Below are 21,521 nucleotides of genomic sequence, written 5' to 3' on the forward strand. Positions count from 1 at the left end.
GCTGATGAGACACTGATGACGATCACTGGCTGATACCTCTCCACTTTCCTTCTCCGCCTCTGCTCTATCATTTCACCCATTTTATGTTCTTTTTTTGTTAACAGCCGAAATAGTTTTACGTACTAGTCGGATAGTTAAATTCGGAGTGAAATATCTTTGGGGATTTCTTAGATATAAAATTGTTTATTACGTTACATTATCGTAGCAGATTCTACCGAGACGTTTGAATCTCTCATTCGGAGAAGGTATTTCGAAATTATCGGTGAAAAGAAGATCAGGGTATTTTGTATTTTAAAATAAAGGAAAAATATCAATGAAGACTGAAGATTACTGTTCTTGGGTTAACTTCCACAACAGTGTCCGAATCTACTTTTGTACAATACTTTATAGGATTCATTGAACTGATTAAATTTCAAAGGGTTTGGTTGTTGATGGCGTGTCGTTATCGAGAAGTTAGTATTAGTGTCAGTTTTATTCGATTTAATAGAATTGTCGACACATCTGAAATAAACACGATAAAAAATACGTTATGGAAAATCGTGATTTGCTTGAATGTAAATATATTTTATTCGCATTGGATTATAAAATACTCATTATAACATTTTTTAAATAAACTAAATAAAATGAATAAACTTTCTGTGTCAGAACTGGGTCGACAAAAATAAAATAAAAGATAAGATTAAAAATTATTTTAAGAAGTAAATGATTACAAAGTGTACATGAAAACAAAATTATTTCTATGACATTTTGTCAATAATTTTATTTCCTTATCGGCAAGCTAGACCCATCGCGTCTTTTAACAATTCAACCATATTTCTCGGCTGTGAAGTAATTTTAACAGAAGACGGTACCATACATGCGATTTACTCGTATGCTTGAGGATATTTTCACATAATAGCGAAATAGAGCCATTCTGCGTCACAGTTATGAATAGTGATGGATATTCCAGTCGTTCAAGTGCATTTGAGCTTACTCCATATTCGAAATATTAATTATGAATTCAAATCCACGCTTAAGCTATTTGAATCTTGATTCAAGTGATAGATTATGAGAAAAGTGATAGATTTATGAGCCCTAATATTACGAAATTAAATAGAAAAACACAAATAGTGTACTGTCTGTTGCACCGAACTTGGCACTCTCGTCTGAGTGGTCAGATTTGAAGGCACATACCTAGCCCACACAGATTTTTGGTTCTGGTATATGATTCGCTGAGACGGTCACGCTTACTAATCGGGTGGCGTCACAAAGAGCGCGAAAAGCGGTTTCCGGACGAAATGAGATAAAGAGAACGATCACTAAATCCTGAAGCATTAGTGTACTCCAAGTTTCTTTATTTCTTACCCTTTAGAAATCCGCTGACATAGTTTTATGTAATGTCATAATATAATACATATGACAATTAATATACCATATATAATTCTGTACACCATGTAAATCATGGAACTTGTAGGTCCCTGTGTAAATACGGTGACCCTACTTTGCGAAATGTGACATCGGGAGTCAGAATTGGGGATTTCTTGGAACGGCAAAGAAGAAACAGGTGGACCAATCGAGCAACCGTTTCTGTTCCTATGACATCACGAACGTCAGGTTCCGTGCAACAGATGATACAGTGCAGCTCCCACATTTACATCAGCGACTTTAAGTTGAAAATGCACAGGGGCAGAGAGAAAGTCTGCAGTTTTACTTTGGAGTACGCGTCATTAAAGTTCACCTTAGAAGGCCCTCATGAGCGGCGGGCTTGGAATCAGGCTCAATTAACCTACGGCTGAAGCCTTACTAACGTAACTTCCTGCAGATGACGAGTCCCGTGGAAGTACTATTCGCCTTTCACGTTTGTTCTATCGACCTTAGGCTTATAAGTGCACAGAGGCAAGAGAAATCAACCGCACGTTCTACCTTAGCACGCGGCTCGACCAATAACAAGGACGTGTCGAAACTGAGCAGCCATAACTACTGGGCCGAGCGGCGCGAGTGGACGTTTCCTCTTGCCCCTGCGCACTTTTAAGCCTAAGACCGATGAAACTAACGTGAGAGGCGAATAGTCGGCTGTTGGTAGCGCCGAGTTCCTTTTCAAAGCTGTACTAACTATCCAGGCTAGTGCCGGACCAGTTGGAACGCTGCTCACGCGCCGGGACCCTCCAAAGGTCCCTGGCCCAGCACACGAGCTTTCAAACACTGCTATTAGGAAGCCAACAACAAATGACCACAACGGCCAAAGCCGCCGGGCATCCGATACATGTAGTACCAATTATCACTGTCCAACACGATTTTTGTTCTGCAGTGTCCACTGGCTGAGTCTTATAAAGTACGTTTCCCTAAACAAGAATCTGAAAACCGAATTTCTCGATCACCCTCAGTTTTCGAAAACGGTCGATTTTTGGAAAGAAACGAGTATTACAAGAAATCTAAAAGCGATAGGCAGTTCAAATTCGTCGTATAGAATATAGGAAAATTGTCCGAATATGTAGCTATAAAGATTTTGAATATTTCGTATCATTAAATACATTTAACTGATGATCAAAGTTCAAAAAGGGTAGATGCGCGTACTTCTTAGTCGCTAGAATTAATGTACAGAAAATCTATAAACGTAAATTAAAAATGTTTCTAAGCTTACAGAGTCTCGTTGCTGGCTAATTCCTAGAAAAATCTCGTCGTTGACAAAAAGAAAGATAGGAACGTCTTCGGTGACTCCCGGAAATCTTAGAATTAAGTAATTTTCCAATTGACGGCTGAACTAAGCGAATTTGGCATTGATCAAATTGGGATATGCGTGTAAATACATGATTTTAACGCGTAAGGCTCTTATTTGAGCGCGCGAATGACCATGCTCCTGGCGAAAAGGGATCCACAAGTAAAAAACGTAATTTCGCGACACGTGTTAGATGACTCTACGAGAAGCTATAACCTATTCTCCTGGGAGTAATAAACATAAAGTCGCGAGTAGAAACAATGAAACAGTCCCTGTCGGTACAAGGATGCATAGAAATGTATAAGGCTTTAATTACGCTGTGACTTCTCGTATTGCATTGTAGAAATTACAGAATCTTCTGGGAATCGCCGCTGCCTATTGTGGTTTTGAATCTCTAACACACTTCTATTAAAGAGAAAACTCCTCGGCTCGCGGCTTGGCCAATAGCAAGGACGTGCCGAAACCGAACCTCTCTATCAAGTCGAATGCCGCGAATGAACGCCCTCCCTTGCCCTTGTGCACTTTTAAACTGAAGGTTGCTGCTATAAACGTGGGAGCTGCACTGCACATATGTAGGTTTATGTGCTCTAGTATTCACAAATTGAAATGGAGCACACTAGGGATGTGCGAGTTCTCGAAAGTATCGAGAACGCGAGAGTTCGGCTCCATTGGTAAAGATCGGGCGAGCTCGAGCTGAGTACCCGAGACATTCGAGCATTCGAGTGTACACACTCGTCTAAATAAAAAATTTATCATACAATCGGATTCGCTTCAGATTAATGATCTCTGTATGACAATATATTTTATCAAAATAATATCTGAAGATATTTATTAATTGCAACTAATGCGTTTAAAATTTCATATGATGATGTTTAATTAATGGTGCCGATCACTAGAATGTCTATCACTTCGTTAATTGATAAAATTTTGAAACTTCACGAGATGACCCGTGATGATTGAGCTATATTCCATGTGAGGAGCCTCTCGAATTCTCGAATATCTTGTGTACTTGGTTGAAGCACACTTTTTATACTTCTAAAGGACACATATGTACCGTATAATCTGATTCAATTATTACTCCTTAATAAGCCAGTATGCTGTTGGACCGTATTTGAACAGTGGTATCATCAAGATTATATTAAAATCAAGTAAACAATTTATTGTTATCATATTATACAAGTCATGTATACTTATTATACAAACTTAGACAGGGTGGACCACGAAGCGTGATCAGCTTTTAGATTATTCTATCGCTAGCGGTTCGCAGATCGCGAAACATTATTAACAGTTCACGTTCGATATTATTAAATGTGTCCCAAGGTACGGAACGAAATATTTACAAACAGAACACCATGGATCAAAATCAATAATGACTAATACCAAGTAACAACTCTAGAAAGTGTACAACAGTGTGGCTTGGTACAACGTACGGTAGGAATTGGGTGGTGACATATACCGAGAACGGCGAATCTTTTTCTTAGGTGTGCATTTCTAAGAAAGTATTTTCTAATAATCAAAACACTGAATTCCACTACATTAAAACAATATTATTTATTTCTTTGTATTCTGCATTGAATTGTTAGTGTACCTACTAAAAGTTTAACATTAACATTACTGTTTTTCACAGTATATCTAATAATCTAATAAAGCAATATTTTTAAGCGCTTATAGTCGCCTATAATACCATAAGAACAAGTTTTTTGAGCGCTTTTAGACATTAACAGTAGTTAAAGTGTTAATAATCTTTAAGAATCTTGCAAAACTCAACCAACTGGGAGTTTTCTTCAGCTTTTTTAGATTCAGAAACAAATATTTGTTATGATGTTTATCGAATTCGTCTCATTATCCCCCAAAAGATGAGTGTAAAAAAATTGTAGGTTAACCTGTACAAAATTGAAGGTGACCTTGATAATTTTGGAAAAAAAGGGTTGACAAAAAATCTGGTAGAATCATCTTAAAGCTCTCCTTGAACCATGTTTTTTTAGCTAACGAAATATCTGATCGAACCGTCATAACAAAATAATCTAAGTCGATCACGCTTCGTGGTCTACCCTGTATATTTATATAGGTACTATGAATTATTTAGGAAAACCACTTACATAAATAAATTAATTTCAAAATGTGTTAGTCAGAGTTTATAACGTTACCGATTGACTTGACACTAGATTTACGAAATGCGTCAATTGGACGAGTACTGAATTTTATAAAAATGATTTATTACACGACGAATTTTAAATGATGCAACTACACGAATACATAGCCTAATGGTCTATTTTTAAACCTCTAATTTCCAAGATCTAAATCAATGAACATAAATCTTTTCAGGAACCATAGAATAAACTCTACAATAAATGTCCGCAAACTTAATGTTAATGCAATATATAAATAATTACATTGATGTCGTTACGTTCTATAGGTTATTCTTCAGTGAAAACATATGAATATAAAGCTCCTTGTAGTGCAGCCTAGTGTGGCATTTCTAAATGCAAATTAGATTCCGTTAGAACTACTAAAAGCAACAGATAAATGTTTCTTTTTCTCTTAGTTACTTTTCCACCTGCTTAAAAACTTCGATGAAGATCTTTTTCATTCAAATAAGAAATTGTTACACTAGAAAATTTACTTTTTTTTACAGTAGCATATCAACCAAACGCTTTATAGTAATTTTTGTAGGTGTAATATAAAAATGATGATACTAATGGTTCAGGGTTAAGTTCAATACAAACTAACATCTGTTCGCCGAGATTCGAACGAGCTCGACTTTCCTACCGCTGGAAATACCTGGCGAGTTCTAACCTAAAAATGTTCGGAGACCCATCAGTAGCTACCTACCGATGAGGCGGCGCGAAAGATGGCTGGCGTACCGGAAAAGAAAGCAGGGTACGGACTCGTCTGGAGAAAGAACGGGGATCCGTTCATTGAAGTGCCGACTTCAAAAGGATTCACGCGAACGGAGAAGTGGAATTTTCATTATCGGAATACCAGTCGCTGTCAGTAAACCTCTTACTACTTTGATAAGCGCGTCCCCTCGTCTGGGCATACTCGCCTCTCGCTAAAAAGGACACAAGGTGGAGTGAAAAAAGAAAGAAATAGGAGAAAAGAAACGATCGTGTAAATCTAAGCTTTCTCTCCTTGCCAACCGAGTTTCCGCCGAGACGTCTCTTCCGTGGCGTGATCAACGGTACACGATCCACGATCACGTTTAAGCTCGAAATGAATGGCCCCTGGCGGAAAGCATTCGATCAAGATCGTAAACGTGATCGCTCGGAGAATTATTTGTACACGTATTAAACTCGCTATACTGTATTTTATATGGGTACATGAGAAATGTAAAATAGGAGAGTTGCCTACGCATAACCGGTTATGTGCTAAACATAAAATATAGTAACGCTTGCTTGAACGTCGAGTTTATGATTCACTTATTGTTAGTGACACGATAAGCTACTGAAAGTTTTTATTATTATTATTATTATAGTATTTTCGATATTCGAATTTACCTATTAAACGAATCAATCGGCTCTGTTTCTAAGGAAATTTAACTAGATAAAAGGATACTTAACCAGTTAACTGCATTCGACGAGTATATACGTTATCATCAGGTAAATGTGTAATTCTTCTTCATTTTGCGTTAATTCTTCATTAGAATATATTATGGGTGTTTGACCAGTGTACACTTTATTGCTTCATTTTATTGCGTGCACAATGAAAAACTTTTGAAACTAAAAAACTACACAGTTAACAGGTTAAGAAAGTCACTTGCATAAATGTTAGATATTATATTTGTCCTCACAATGTCCATATTCATTGCTTTTTAATATTCATGTAAATTTAGTGCGAAATTTAAAAATCGAAGTAGGATATGGATAATTTTCGAATTTTTTGTTGTTCACTATAGAACTTGTTAATATCTCCTTTTCTAAAGGAACAATACTTCTCGCGGCATAATTTTACTCGACTCTTAATTTTACTCGCATCTATTCTCCGTTATTGAACCGCGCATAAATGGCATCTCGCATTCAGAGCACTCGCTCCACAATCGTTTCTGATCAAACGACTCGAATTTCGAACCAGGATTTTGTACCTGTTCGAAACGGTCCGTATCCCGAGATTATCACACGGTCGCTGAATTAGGACGTTCATTTCGCGTGAGTTACCACCGAAATTATTGCTGAATCGATCGCGGGCGAAAGGTGTGCGTGCGAAACGGTGCGGCGAAAATCCGGCTGTCAGAGGGATGTCGGTGAGTAGCTTGATTTATGCACTTCTGGTCTATGGACCACGCGCGTGCGATCGTTTCGTTCGCGTTGCCGAAATTCCTGCTTTTAAAATCCGGCCGCTGAACAGTCGCGATTCAGTCCTTGTTTTCAAAAAAACAAACCAGCCGCTGGTCGAGATCGCGAAGCTTATAAAATTATTATCGCCCGGTCCGCGGCCATCCGTTTAATCCGCGACGAGCCAGCCGCGCGACGTCACTTTCGCCGACTAATTTTTAACAATGACGCATCGCGCGCCGGTTTTTCCACGTAATAAACGCCATCATCGCGCCGAGTCGACGAGAATTTTCACCCCCATCTCCGCGTCCCGATGAAAATACGGGAATTCATCGGCTGCGAGTGCCTTTTAAATCGTCCCACCGGCAGACATCGCTGTCTGCGGCTTCCTGAAAACACTTTCCCGCTAGAAACCGTCGGTCTACGTGTATTTCCGAGCGGTTTTAATGCAAATAGAAGTGGGTAGTCTCGCAGCCATTCGGAGAACTTGACAGAAGCTTTTCTACGGATCCTATTGAAGGGAAAGGACGACGGCGGCCGATACCGTTTGCGTCTGCCGCTGGAAAATTGAAAACGTTGCGCGTATGCATTATGCAGGCCACCTTGCGGAACGTAAACGATTGCTCTTTTAATTTCCATCCTTTTGCGACTGAAGCGCGGAAATTGGCGCGACTTTAAAGTTATTATGAAAATTGTAAAATTTGTAAAACTTTCGTCTGTATACATTTAGATTTCTAGCGACTGTGGATTTTCAATATTTTTTTTATCAGTAAACCTGTAAATTCTGATAATGGTAACGAGCTACCTTTTTCTGAAGTACTTCTAAATCCACACTTTTTTTTAAAGTGGAATGTAAGTCAATGTTAAGATTTAAAATTCTTAACGTGTAAAATAGACTGTATAAGAATTTCATTTTATACTTCAACTACATAATATGTGTAACAAAAAAGTAGCATATAGAAGAATAGTTTGTCTTCAATGAAAGCTTACAGATATTTACGTTCGGACTGCAAGTTGGAAAAAGAAATAAAAATAATTAATTTGTAGTACTTATTTCAAAATATTGTTTTACATTCAAGAGGTAAACTGATGAAACCTACAATTACCAAAACCTAAAATATTTCAGTTAGGATGAAGTTGCATGCCAAATCTAAGATAAAAATACTGAAAATGTTTTCTTTGTTGGACATTCTACATTATAATTTATTATAAATTTATAAAAATCGGCAGTGTAATAATTAAATTTGGAAAAGCGGATCGTGAGAAATGTCAATTATGTCAAACAGTCTCTGTCACGATGCAATTAAACATTCCACGGACGTGACGTTACGAATAGTATTACAATCGTGATGGAGTATGATTAGAATTAATTTGTCCAGCGTTCGAGATAACATATTCAATTTTGTCCTCATTAATCCCACTGTTTCGAGTCCGTTGTTATTGAACGCTGTCGCAGTTATTATGGCAACTACTGTATCGACTAACGATACGTCATTGTTGGAATTCAGGATTCGAATGAATTAATCAGTTTTCACAGAGGGGTTCGAAACAACCTTAACAATATAATTCTTGTTAGATGTAATTGGAATAGCTGGAACTTCTGAAAAGTTGACTAAACCTTATCTTCTTTATTTTACAGTATTCGATTCTTCTTAATTTTGACAATGAATGATATACACTCTTTTACGACTTTAATGTTAGTACATATTATAGTGCTCCTTAAATTATTTTTAATCTTATTTTATGATAAACATCTCTGAACTTCAAAAAATTATAAGAAGAATGTTTCAAGTTCTTCAGAATTATTTATTTATTTAATGTAACAATGTATTTTAATGTAAGAAATAAAAAGATTATAATAAATATTTTTTATCCTCCTTTTGTTCTACTATCTAATAATTTTATTATGCATTTACTGCGAAAATTTTCAAGTTAATTAAGAGAAGAACATAATGCCGTTTCTACTGCTTCGAAAATAATAATAATTAGTTAAAACAGAACGTATCAAACCTTTTACTTCTTCAAAATTGTTGATAATAAAAAAGAGAACATATTGCATTTTTTATGGCTTCAAAATCTTGGCGAGAAGAACATATTGCGCATTTTACCGCTTCAAAAGTACTGATAATTAAAAAGTGAACATATTGCACTTTCTACTGCTTGAAAATTATTGATAATTAAAAAGAGAACATATTGCACTTCCTACTGCTTCGAAGTTATTGAAGTTTTTTTTCAGGACAATACAGAGAGAAATATTCCGAGAGATACAGCACGAGGAGCAAGTTCTCATTGCAGTTCCGATATTTTTTCCGTAGTTATTGTCATGTGCTGCGCAGTGATACCATGGAAATACAGAATACCGTCTACTCACTGATAGAAGAACATTTAACAACAAAATTATTAAAACAATTTTAACTTTTAACGTACTATCTACATATTCAATTACTTTTTATATTAATTTTGTGTTGTGGAAAAAAATGTTTATTCTACCTTCTACATTCCTCAATATTTCACAAGATATATTTCCAATCCTTACGACTACTAGCACCCTACAACATAAACGATGTCTACTCGACATCTTATAATAACTCGAGCTTGGTTTTGATACACTTCCTCGTGACAATCGTAACAAAGATAATTGCACGACTTGTTCTTTATGATACATCGTAACGTCAGTTGCATCGAAACATTCACAGTTTAGTGGTTCAGGAAACCTTGGCTGTGCCAAATCTCCTGGCAGTTTATGTTCCCCGGTCTTTGGCAAAAAGTTTCAGCCGGTTTTCTGTAGTTCCATCGCGGCGGTAAGAAGCTGGACAACGTAGCGTTTACAGACCTCTCGGACAGAATGAACAACATCGAAGACGGAGTACTCACCAAAGGGCTAGCTGGTAATGCAGAATCGCATGGTTCGGTTGCGACATGTCTCTGAGGAAGTTAGCGAAGTTGTAATGCATCTTGGCGTTGTGGGGAAGAGACCGCAAGCCCGCTCTGCAACAACGCGGCTCCGGGTCAGACAAAACCGCCCTCTCGACCTCCGACACGACCCCAACTTCTTTCCCTTGTCAGCCCCGTTATCTACGATAGTTACGTTTCGTATCGTCGCACACGGCCCAATTGCTTCACGGCAACTTCCGGTCATACCTAGGTGTGAGTGCGGGCCTGGCGGTGTGCCACGAGCGTTGTTCGAGTCGTGACAGAGAGCCCGCCGTAAATCTCCGCGGAATTACTTCGCGATTTCGCGAATCCGAACGCGGGGATTTAGCCGTGTGCCGCGAACAGCCCTTCGCGGCCTGCGAATGACTGTCGAGGAAATTTTGATGACGCGAGAATCCGCGTCTTCCGGCATTTCCCTCGCAATTCTTTTTCCTTTCATTGTGAATTTTCTTCTATTTGTTAACCCTTTCGTTCCCGCCTTGTTATATATGTGGAAATGTGTGACTACATGTATAAAATTGTGAAATGAAATATCCTTAGCGTATGTTTAGTTATTTCAAAATATGTCAAAGTTTCCTTTTGTCTTATTTGTATTGTGATATAATATAATATGACTGAATTTATTATTGATAACGATTAAAAATGATAATAAAAATTAATGAAACCATACTGTATTTCAATTGTTTAAGTAAAACGTACTAATCAAAGATGAGACAAATAATATCCTCTTCAATAATAAATAATACATACCGTCATTGAATATTTTAGATTAGTATAATCAGCGATATTCAGACGATATTCTCTACATTCGTAGAAAGCGAATATTTACAAAAATAGTCGATACATTATTAATTAAAGGTAAACGCTATAAGTAGTGTTGAATTCGTGTTGAAAAATACAATGAACTAACAGTAATGAAAATATGTGATTCTATTTTTAAAAATTCCATTGACTTTAAAATCTCTTTAAATAACAATGTACAAGAAATTGAGAAAGCTTAATAAATATCTCTCTTCTCACGTCAAACAATGTATACTTCAAACTTTTTTTCGTATCTTCAATAATTACGGATATATTCGAGTGTACACGAATAAAACGGACATGCTGTATGTATATCGTTCTACGATATAAATTACAATATACAACATTATATACATACGTATATAATTATAATGAAAGTAAGCCGCGGTTATGCGGTAACAAAATAAACTTGACAGTTACTACTTCCCAAATATAAAACATTTGTTTAAAAACAATTTCTACGTAATATCGTGCAAATAAAAATATACAAATATTTTTTGAAAATTGTCAAACAGCTTGGGAACAAAAGGGTTAAATGTATCATTATAGAGAATCCACATTCTTTATATTCTAGATACTATGACGTTTGCAATATATCTTAGTGTATGTAATATTTTTTATTTAACACTGAATTTCTTAAGTTTATGAATATCGATTTATGTAATGATATGCCATTTCAATTCTTTCTTCTAATCTAATAATTTTGAATATTTGTATAATGAAGTCTCCTTTTTTTGAAGTGTAAATTTCTTAATTAATATTGGATTATATTAATATAGTATTTGAAACATAAACATATAGGACGGCTTTAATGAGTCAGAGTAACAGAAGAAAATTTTCACACAATTCAATACTATTCCACTCAGTGTCAAGATTCTTGTTTTGTTATAAAATGTCTATTACCCTGTTAAACAATCGAGGACACACGTTTCGCAACGGTACGTCAAGTGAAACATTTGCGTACTACTAATTGGAGCAATAGTATCTATACTAACCTGAGCAACGTTTCTCTAGATGTCCAGTCTCTGTTTCGAAGGACAGTTTTGTAACACCCTAAGATCAGAAGAAGCGTTATTCCCGCTGCTATTAAGCTCCTTCTACGTGAAACGGCCGTCCAGGTAATTTGCATCCCGTATACAACGAGAAGGATCCATCCGACACTGCAAATTTAGTAATTCCCTACTGCGTTAGCATCTTTTCAATTAAAAAGCGATTACTACGTAGACTGTCAGCATTTATGCAAATTAAAATTTTTGAGAACGTAATTAGAATAATATTAGATAATAGAATTACAATGGAAAATAGTTTCCTCTAACGAATAATACAAAAAGCACTACACTTAGGATATTTTATATATTTCCTCGTATTATGTGCGATACTTTTACTTTCTTATATTTTCCATAAACGCATAGAAATCTGCAGTTTAGTAATTATATTTTCATGCGCAACCATAGTTCAATTAGAACAGAAAAAATAGTAAGGAATTGTGTCAAACGAAAATGTATCTATACGATACGAGAAAAATTCATCTTACAAATTACTTCTTTCAAATTTATTTTTATATTATTTTTAATAATACAGCGGGTGTAAGTATTAATTTGATAGAAGTCTAAATTAATATTACCTAGGCATGTACAGTACTCGTTCCGCAACGACAAATCCAACGGTAATAAAAAGGTTGGATGCGGGCAGGAACGGCAGTACCAGGAACATCCAACCAAGAAGAAGGGGCGGGTGCCTCTGTTGCTGGAAATGAAACAAGAATTTCTGTGTTAGATGCACGTGGTGTAAAAGTGATACGCCTTAGAACGAAATTGCTCGACGTTACTGGGAATGCGGCGTCACCCACTGACCGCATACTAAACAAAGTTTATGTGAAGAAAAAACAACTTCACGTTTCTTCCATTGTTCTCTTAAAGCACTTAGAACGTGACCGCAAATATTCGTCAACCTTTATATAAATTTGTAATAGAGACAAGAAACCAAGTGCTGAAGGAAGTTAAAATTAATTCTTTTAAGAGCTTTATTATTTGAACAAATTTATATGACTATTCCAAAAATAGTTTGCCCTTTTTCTTTTCATTGTAGCATCTAGAGAGTGCTGAAAAGGTGTTACAATATCTATGTGTTGAACATGACACACTGTACTCCGTAAAAAACCTTAGTGAACATAAATCGAGATATTAACCATTTTTTAGATATAAACGTTTATGATGTGTGAATATACAGTGCGTTCCTTCTATTTGTGGACAACAAATTTTTTTGAAAAATCTGAGTAATAGGAAGTACGATTAGTAAATTCTACATGTCACGTTGCTATATTTTTGACCTTGGCATAACCTTGAAACATTTTTTAAGGGTCACATAAAATTTTTTAAATAAAACTCCAGATTTTCTGGGAGAGTATGAGATACGATAACGTTTTATGCGAAAATAACAAATTTGTCGTGTTCTAAAAACGTATCAACATACAAAAATATTTATATTTCAGAAGCGATTGAGATTTCGACCTATGTTCACTAAGGTTTTTTATTCATAACGGTGCAGTGTATCCTATTTATCATATAAGTACTGTAACACTTTTTTAGCACCTTATATATTATTATGCCCAACAGAATATTATATATAAATAAATATCGAAAGGTGTTAAGAAAGTATTGAATAAAATGGGTTTAATGAAGAGAAATTGAAGAGAAATTTCTCTTCAAATTTTCTTAAAAAATGCAAATATGATTTTTTTATCAACATAAGGTATTCTAATTCTAAAATTTGTTTTTATTTCAATAAAGAAAAGGGTGGTAATCATTTACACCATGAGAGATTTAAGGTATCCATGTATAGTTACATAAACAGTGGATATACAGCTCTCATGGTCGAGATTTCAGTAAAATATATTCATGTGCAATAATTATTCCTACGCTTCATGTGCAATACATTGCAATCAGCATCATCTTCAAATTCGGCGCTTATGTTAATTCGACGCATACGTTGAATCATTTTTCAATGTGTACTTTCAAGAATATTCGTTATGTACATACTTTCAAATGATAATTTTAATACTGTATATACAAATAACAGTGTTATATCTACAAACAACAATTGACCGTAGTTTGATCCAGTTAAAAATATAAAATTTTCTTTGAAATTAAAAAAAAATAATTGATCTCAAAAACATTTCTTGGCGTTCTTAAGGGGGGAAATACCTTTAGACGGATGAAAACGAGCTTATATTTATTAATTTTTTTGTAAAGGAAAGGATTGTTTTACATTTTTGAAACTTTGGTTATCATTTATTATATTCTTTCTCTATTACAACGTATTTTTTGTTTTTCAAAATATTTAAAAATGGCGGAGTTATGTCCGTGTTTTTCGGGAAGGTTGTGGTGCGACTTATTAAATGGTGTAAGCTCTAGCTTTGGCTACATTGATTTGAAACAAACCAGCAAGACATATTTCGATAACTAACACTTACAGTTTGTAGGTGAACCTAAAAAAAGTGAAAAATATTGAAAATTGAAAAAATGACACGCTTTTAAACAGAAATTTTGAATTTTACATGAAATTTTCGCTATATTTTGCAATAAAAAGGTACTTGTATTTACAATTTATTTCATATCTCTAGGTTCATATAGAAGACAATATTGTTATAGATATGTGTGCAAAATTTCAGCAAGATTGATTGAGTATTTTTTGAGTTATTGATTCCACCGATTTCGAAAATGTAGTTTTGAGATAAACACGTTCAAAGTTTCAATAAGTGATAATTCAATAATTTCAATGACTTATCAGCTAGTATGCGATTCCTGCGCCATACAATATTCCTTCTGTTTCCTCATAGAGCTGATTTTCCTCCATACGTTGCTCTCTTCTTGCTTTTCGAGCCTCTTTGGTAGTTAATAAGGTGCGTCGCTCCCGTCGAATTATTCTCTGTTCGTCGATTTTGGCGGCGTATGTTTTTGCTTGTTTTCCAATTACAATATTCAAAGCACTCGTAGTTCTTAAAACTGAAGAATATCCTTCGTTAAATAAGCCAGCTGCCAAATATGCTGCAATTTCAATAATTTTTATTCCCGAGTGCAGGTGCTTTGGAGCGAAGAGCCAAACAGTTAAGTTGAAACTCTCGTTATTGTTTTGAGTGTGTCCGCCCAAGCACCTCTCAAGTAGATTCTCTTCAGATAAATCTTCGTAAATTGGTAGGATGTGCTTCTGCACGTCTGGATGTAGTGGTGCAGGATGTTCTATAAGGTCCAAATTTGCTCCTGTAGCTAGAGCTTTCTGCCACTTGCACCAGCTGTCATTTCCTACCGGGTAGTATTCGTGCCTTGGATTTTCTTTGGTGGAGCATAAGTGATAATACGAGGCCATTATAGCTTTCTTCATATTTTCCACACTATAAATATTTCTTCGTATGGCTAAGCCATAGTATGCGGTGAGTTTCCTGATAAGCGCATCAGTCAGCTTGCCTTTTCCACCGAGGTTTTTTGTTTCTTTTAATATTTCGAAGCCGACAGTATGATAATTTTTCTTGTATAACACAAACAATGTAAAGTAACATGTTTACAATGATTGAGAGGAGGGAATTATGAAAAGCGGGTCCTCCGCTTCTAGCGCGTGAATATATACCTGCGGTGGGCTACCGCCTATGAGTCCCGAGTCCCCTTAAGACAGATTTATAATACTGGTAACCAAATACAACTGTATTATTTTCGTAGTCAATACAATCAAGGAGTGTTATAAACTGTCGACAGTTAAACTGAATTAGTTATACAAGCTAATTTATCATTCGGAGTGAATGCTAAATAAAATATTATTTCAGAATCAAAATTCCGTTAGCAAATTCAAGTCCTACTAAACCTTTTAAATTTTAATGTACAGTTCTTGATAAAAAAATTGGGGCTACCATAGTTTTTACGCTACTTTCTTCGCGGTAACCATAGTATTGGAAATCTACAAAAGATAATTTAATAATAATTTATTCGTCATAACGTTAACCCTTTCTACTTTAGAAGTTATTCACTAAAAATACTCAACATTTTCTAATGAGATACAAACGACCTTTTCTGAAACTAACTTGGGAAATCGCACATAAATTGAAAAACAAAACTATTTTAATATATTTAGAGAGACGCCTCTGCAGTGCAAAGGATTAAGACCAAAAGTTAAGGAAAGACATTAAGATTTTGTTTCGCATCGACGAGGGTTGTGAGTTTTCGTTTCTACTTGCAGACACCACGACTTGCATGAATTTCTTTGTAAACGGTTAATACGTTCACTGCCACGAGAATATTCAGAGAGAATATTCATTAATGATTTGGTGTCACAGTTCTTAAGTTAGACTATTATCTAATTACTTACGTGACCAAATATTCTTATTTTACATTAATCTTCTTTATTAATATTCTTTACTAAAAATCACAATAATTTTTTTAAGCCATTTAAAAATTCTAGTCATCGATGATCATCGTATCAGTCAATGTGTAAAGTTTGGAAAGGGATAGTAATCTGAGAAAGGTGATTGAGTTGTAGTGAATAATTTAACGGTGAACTTTGCTAATGTGACCAGAGCGTCCACCGAAACTGTTCAAATTTGAGTTGCAAGCGAGTGTTTGAGACCATGTTGTATGTTTGAGTGGTGATCGAAAACGTATCGACCGTACTAAATTTGTGAATAGAATATGTAGATTTTCAAATGAAATAAGCGTCAGTTAAAATTTTGGGAAAAAATACACGAAATAGACCTAATCTATTACTTTTAATTGGCGCTTGCTTCATTTGTAAATCTTAAATAGTAATCAAGAAAAAAAATGACAAAGTTTAGGGGTTTTACCCCTGTATCATCCTTAAACGAAGGATTAGAGACCCGAAATTTTACAAAGTCGTTTTCCAGGAAAAGAACATGGTCTAACAAATAAAAATAATGAAAATCACGCAGAGGCCGATCGGCCCAGTTATCCTACTAGACCCTTTGTGCATGTAAACACACATATATTAAAAAATGTATACAGTATATAGCAGAATGAAACGAAAGGCATCATTTTCTGCTCGACAGCCAAAAAGTAAAGATACTTGAACATTAATAACAAAAAATAAACAGAATAACAAATGTAAACCGAATTTTATTGTAAACAATATATATTACGCGTATAAAATATATATTAAAATATACACATCCAGCATATTGTAAATTAAAACGTAATTCAAGAAATACAGATACACTCTTCTCACAAATCAATATCTATTATAAAACTGCACGAAAACGAAATACCGTCCACAGACAATATTTTTTTCACGTCTCCAACGAACTCATGGGGCAAGTGCAGCAAAGGGACGTGGAGCATAGTTTAACAAAGTCAGAGAATGAGTATAATGAGAAGAAGTGAGACAGACACAGTCCTCCATGCAATAAAGCAAATATAAATTTTATTAATTTCAATTTTACTTTCTTAAACGTAGTGACAGTGAATCTCTGTAATTGTTGTAATTAAAATGAATCTCTACACGATGGAAGTCGGACTAGTTTTACCGACTCCATGTAACTGACAAAATTAAAGGTTCATTTCCTTAAAATCGATAAAACTAGTTCGACGTACATCGTGTTTAAACTTATTTTAATCACAACAATCTTAACAATTCACTGAAAGTACGTTCGAAAAAGTAAGATCGAAAATAATGGAATTGATATTTCCTTAGACCGAATGCGACTGAGACGGAACTATAGAGTATTGTTTTCTATCGTTCCGTCTCACTTGATCGCATTCGATCTCGCTTCCGTCCTTTGTGATTGCCGCGTGCCAATAGAGACCATGCGTGGAAACGAAGGCAGCCCGAGCATCGCGAGTGGAAGTGTCCTCTTGCCTCTGTGTACTTTCAAACCTTCGGTCTGCGCTACGCTCGGAAGAGGCGAACTGTAAATGTATCGATATAATTTATTAGGCAAATACAGCCTTCACTGAACAACTTCGGCGCAATAAATCGTATTTCGATTGGATAAATCTAGTAGTTAGTCAGTACTGATATATCGAAACAAATGGTTTTTACGAACGGTGTATCGGGCATGTAATAAAGCGCCGAATGATTCTGTGAAAGTGAAGGCAGTTCAATTCGCTGCCTCTTCTTTTGTGTATGGTTCGTGTCTCGTCCGCAGTTGGACGTCAGAAATTTAACGAGCGGGTCGTGGAAGGGGTGGGTCGTAAAGCGACCGGAAAACACGTCGACGACAGGACAGCTTTTTTGAGCGTCGTCAGACCAGAGTACGGACAGCAGAAATCACGCAACAACCGGGCTGGATTAAAGTCTCCGGAAACGAGATCAGCACGACTGGCTTCGAGCGGAACTGATTGGGGAAGGTTGTTTCTTGGCGTCCCTGGGAGACAGGTGTGTTTGGACACACTGTCGCGGATCAAAGGCTTCCAGATGTTGAACACAATAGCTTGACCGTGTTTTTATTTTCTTTTACCCTGAACGAAGCTTCGCCACCGTAAAGTAATACAAATAAATTTGACGATTTTCCTTGCGGCGGAATTTGTTTTCATAGCTTATTTGGAAAGCAAACACTCGATACTAAACAGGTATAAACAATGTGTTTTTCTTTCTAATTTCTTTTCTGTCTAAAGTGAAATTTTATAATGACAAATATTGAAGGAAAATTTTAATATTTGGAGTTAGTTGAAACTAATTTAGAAATGAAAAAAGTAGCTGCTGTTTAATTTATTTTAGTACATATCAAAAGAAATGGAAAAGATAAGATAGAAAAAGTGAGAAAGGGTATATAAATTTGATTAAATTGTTTGATTTTATTCTGAATCGTAACCCTGAAAACAAATTTTTCGTGACTGTACTATGTTGCATAAAAATATTTGAAAAATACAGACCGATCTAAAAAAATAATTGATATATCGATCCTAGATGAATCCTAATTTGTTTTGAGCTAGATCCTGATATTTTATTAATAAAATTGGATGACGATGTAGTATATCGGAAGCAATTTTTTGTGGAGGCAGAAAATGCAGGTGTCATGAATAACAATTTTTTGAAAAATCATGAAATATAGGAGAAAATAAAAGGAATTAAACAATTGTTTTATGTAATCGTAATTTGTCTAATTGAACGTTGAAATAGTAGGACGAAAGGAATTCGAAAGAAACCAAATACCAAGCGATTCGAAATTAATTTTCGTTGTTAAATGGAATAAAAAATTTCAATTAAATTCTTAGTGTCAGAAATGATTGAAAATAATTGGAATAATAATTATTATGTTCGAGATAATGTAAAGAAGATGAAAAGGAAGAGGAATCACTGCCAAGATTGTATAAATCTTATGCCGCATTCGCCACAGAACATTCTATCCAAAGAGACAGACAGTCGTGAAAATATTCATGAAAAATATGATAAATATGTGAGTGCAGCTGAAACATCAATTTACACGAACATCGGGGCGGACGAACATCGCCATGTGAAACATCGTGAACGTATGGAAGAGGAATCAAGTGTCTGAGGAGGAAATACGCGGGCGCGAAAGTGAAGCGGAGAAAATCGCCGAGGGAGCGGCGAACGTAATGCTCCATCGAAGAACAATAGAAACAACGATACAGGTTTTCATGAAAATACAAGAGACGGTTGAATAGCTTCCGATAAGAGACAGAATGGAATCGGAATTGAAAACGGTCACGTAGAAGCAACGAAAGTAAAATGTATTAATTCTAGTATCAACTATCAAAGTGTCAAAAGCTCACAATTTCAGAAAATACTATGCTGCTTTTCTATTCCAAAAAAATTGTACGACCGATGAAATCAATTGTACGAGTGATTGTACGAACAATTTCCTAGTGTTTTAGAGAAACGAAAGAAAAATAGAATACGAGTATAAGAATTTCTAAAAAGAGAAACTATAGAAATTTACTTAATTTCAGAACAAAATTTGTTGAAAGATATTATTGAGGGAGGTATAAAACTATGATTAATATTAAGTTGAAACACATAAAGCACACGATATGAAACACGAGAACAGATATCGTATACAGAATTGTTCTGCAACAAAATCAGAGATTACAAGTGCCAAATCATTGGCGAGTCTTAAGATTTATGAAACGAAAGATAATACGTCGAAGCATTGAGTTCAACATACACTGAGTCAATCTGATAGATGCGGAATGCCAGATACTAAAAACTTATGTATCACATGTGAGCGGATGATGCGCTGCTGGCGCTATCAGACATTAAATGTGTCAGTCGCTGCCAGCGCTCGAAGCCTCGTCGATTCCATAGAAAACTCGGAATCGCCTGTGACAACTGGTGGAACGTGCATGGCGAAAATAGGAGATGAAAACAGAGCGCATCAGTCAAGCGAAGCTGACACATCTGAAGTGCAATCTACCGCAAACATTCACGTTGGCGCAGCTGCGATTATAAGATACGACGCGTCGACAGGTGGTGCTAATCAGGACAAAACCGAGATACGCGGTTCCAGTGGGGCTTTATATGGCTGTGTACTAGCAACTATACAATCCCTTCGCATTGAAAAAAGTTATGAATCCCCTCGTGCACCTGATAAAATATATTTCAATGAAAATGCGGAGACAAGTCCTTTCCCTGAATTTTATGTGATTTAATTACCATTAAATGGTAATAAGTGTTGAGGGAACTCTGTTATTCGAGTTGGGCATCAATTTGTTTGAAAGACGTAACAAAGCGTATATTATTATCGAAAAATATGAAAAAGAGAAGAAATAATCTTGCCTAATCGAGATAATTTTATAGACTGAGTTGTCTGAGTAAATTGCAAACACAGGAGCCTTAATAGGGAAGGATTATATATCTGGAATAAAATAAATACTGTGAAAATAAACAAATCTAACACTGGCTGATTGAAAGTTTAGCATAATTGGTAAATCTAATTCAGATGAAACAGAAGACATCGACAGTACAATTATTTCAGAAATGATAGCAATGTTAAAAGAAATCATATTCACATCAAGGGACTTTATTGATTTATCAAAGTATTTGAAATGTAGATATGTTTGTTAAATTTAACAACGATGTTACCGAAATTAAAATGGATTACAAGAAAGAAACGAACTAAATGTTTTCAGTTATTGAATGTAATTTCTGTCACTATGTGGGTCTCTCAGTTGAGTAATTAATTGAAAATAAGCAGTTACATTCTATGGAGACGCAGAAGGTTAAAATGTCAGATGATTTGAACTCAAAGTAAGCATTTCACATTAATTTTACAGGTCACAGTGATATCACGATAAAATGTCATATATCACATGATGCAATTAATCAAAGGTCCGAAGAAGAATTGGAGGAACGAAACCCGGTTGAACACCATGTAGTTGGAGATGATCTGTCTGAACGTGAAGGTTCTAAAATGATTAGCAATTTGTCATCTCAAGACAAAGGAAGAAATAAAGACGTCCTGGAAGAACAGGATTGATTAACCTCAATAACCAGTGATGAGACTTTATGAAACTGAACAATCTTCGATAAAAAATTGCGTCTCTAAATCGCAACGATAGATTAACGGAGACAGGAGTACTTACATACCTAAGTTTTAAAAATATTTTCGAATTTGGCAGTACATACAGCAAGAATATCCGTCAAGCAGAACTGATAAAATTAAAAATTATGATTTTAAGGGGAGACACCCAATCAAAAATGGGTTATCATTTTTATGTTGAATTACCTGCTGGAAATATTGGCTTCTTAATTTCTGCAAAGACTGTTTTTTTATAATTACGTAAAGAAAATTTTCTAATTAACTTCTAACTTTTGAACCATTTGCGAATAATAAAAAGGTGGAAAAATTAATTAAACGTAAT

General features: G+C 35.4%; 2 protein-coding genes across 3 annotated transcripts in view; both read right to left on the reverse strand.

Annotated features, from left to right (window-relative positions):
- The window catches only part of LOC116428740 (protein O-mannosyl-transferase TMTC1), a 467,272-nt gene that overhangs the window by 68,640 nt on the left and 377,111 nt on the right, over positions 1–21,521 (reverse strand). Inside the window, exons 8-10 of one of the 2 annotated variants that reach the window (XM_031980776.2) lie at positions 12,326–12,441; positions 11,697–11,861; positions 9,841–9,954 (exon numbers count right to left, since the gene is read on the reverse strand). In XM_031980776.2, the coding sequence (XP_031836636.1) occupies positions 9,841–9,954; positions 11,697–11,861; positions 12,326–12,441 (395 nt within the window). Of the gene's footprint in view, positions 1–9,840; positions 9,955–11,696; positions 11,862–12,325; positions 12,448–21,521 lie in introns of both variants that reach the window. The other variant, XM_031980774.2, reaches the window with a different exon arrangement.
- Positions 14,491–15,123, reverse strand: LOC143174995 (uncharacterized). The gene has a single exon (XM_076371519.1). It carries the CDS (start codon positions 15,079–15,081, stop codon positions 14,491–14,493), a length of 591 nt encoding a protein of 196 aa, XP_076227634.1. The 5' UTR covers positions 15,082–15,123.

The sequence above is a fragment of the Nomia melanderi genome, chromosome 10 (assembly GCF_051020985.1).
Source record: "Nomia melanderi isolate GNS246 chromosome 10, iyNomMela1, whole genome shotgun sequence".
NCBI classification, from domain to species: Eukaryota; Metazoa; Arthropoda; class Insecta; order Hymenoptera; family Halictidae; genus Nomia; species Nomia melanderi.

Coding starts and splice junctions, on each gene's coding strand:
- LOC143174995 (XM_076371519.1), bottom strand. CDS start 15,081: ATGAAGAAAGCTATAATGGCCTCGTATTATCACTTATGCTCCACCAAA.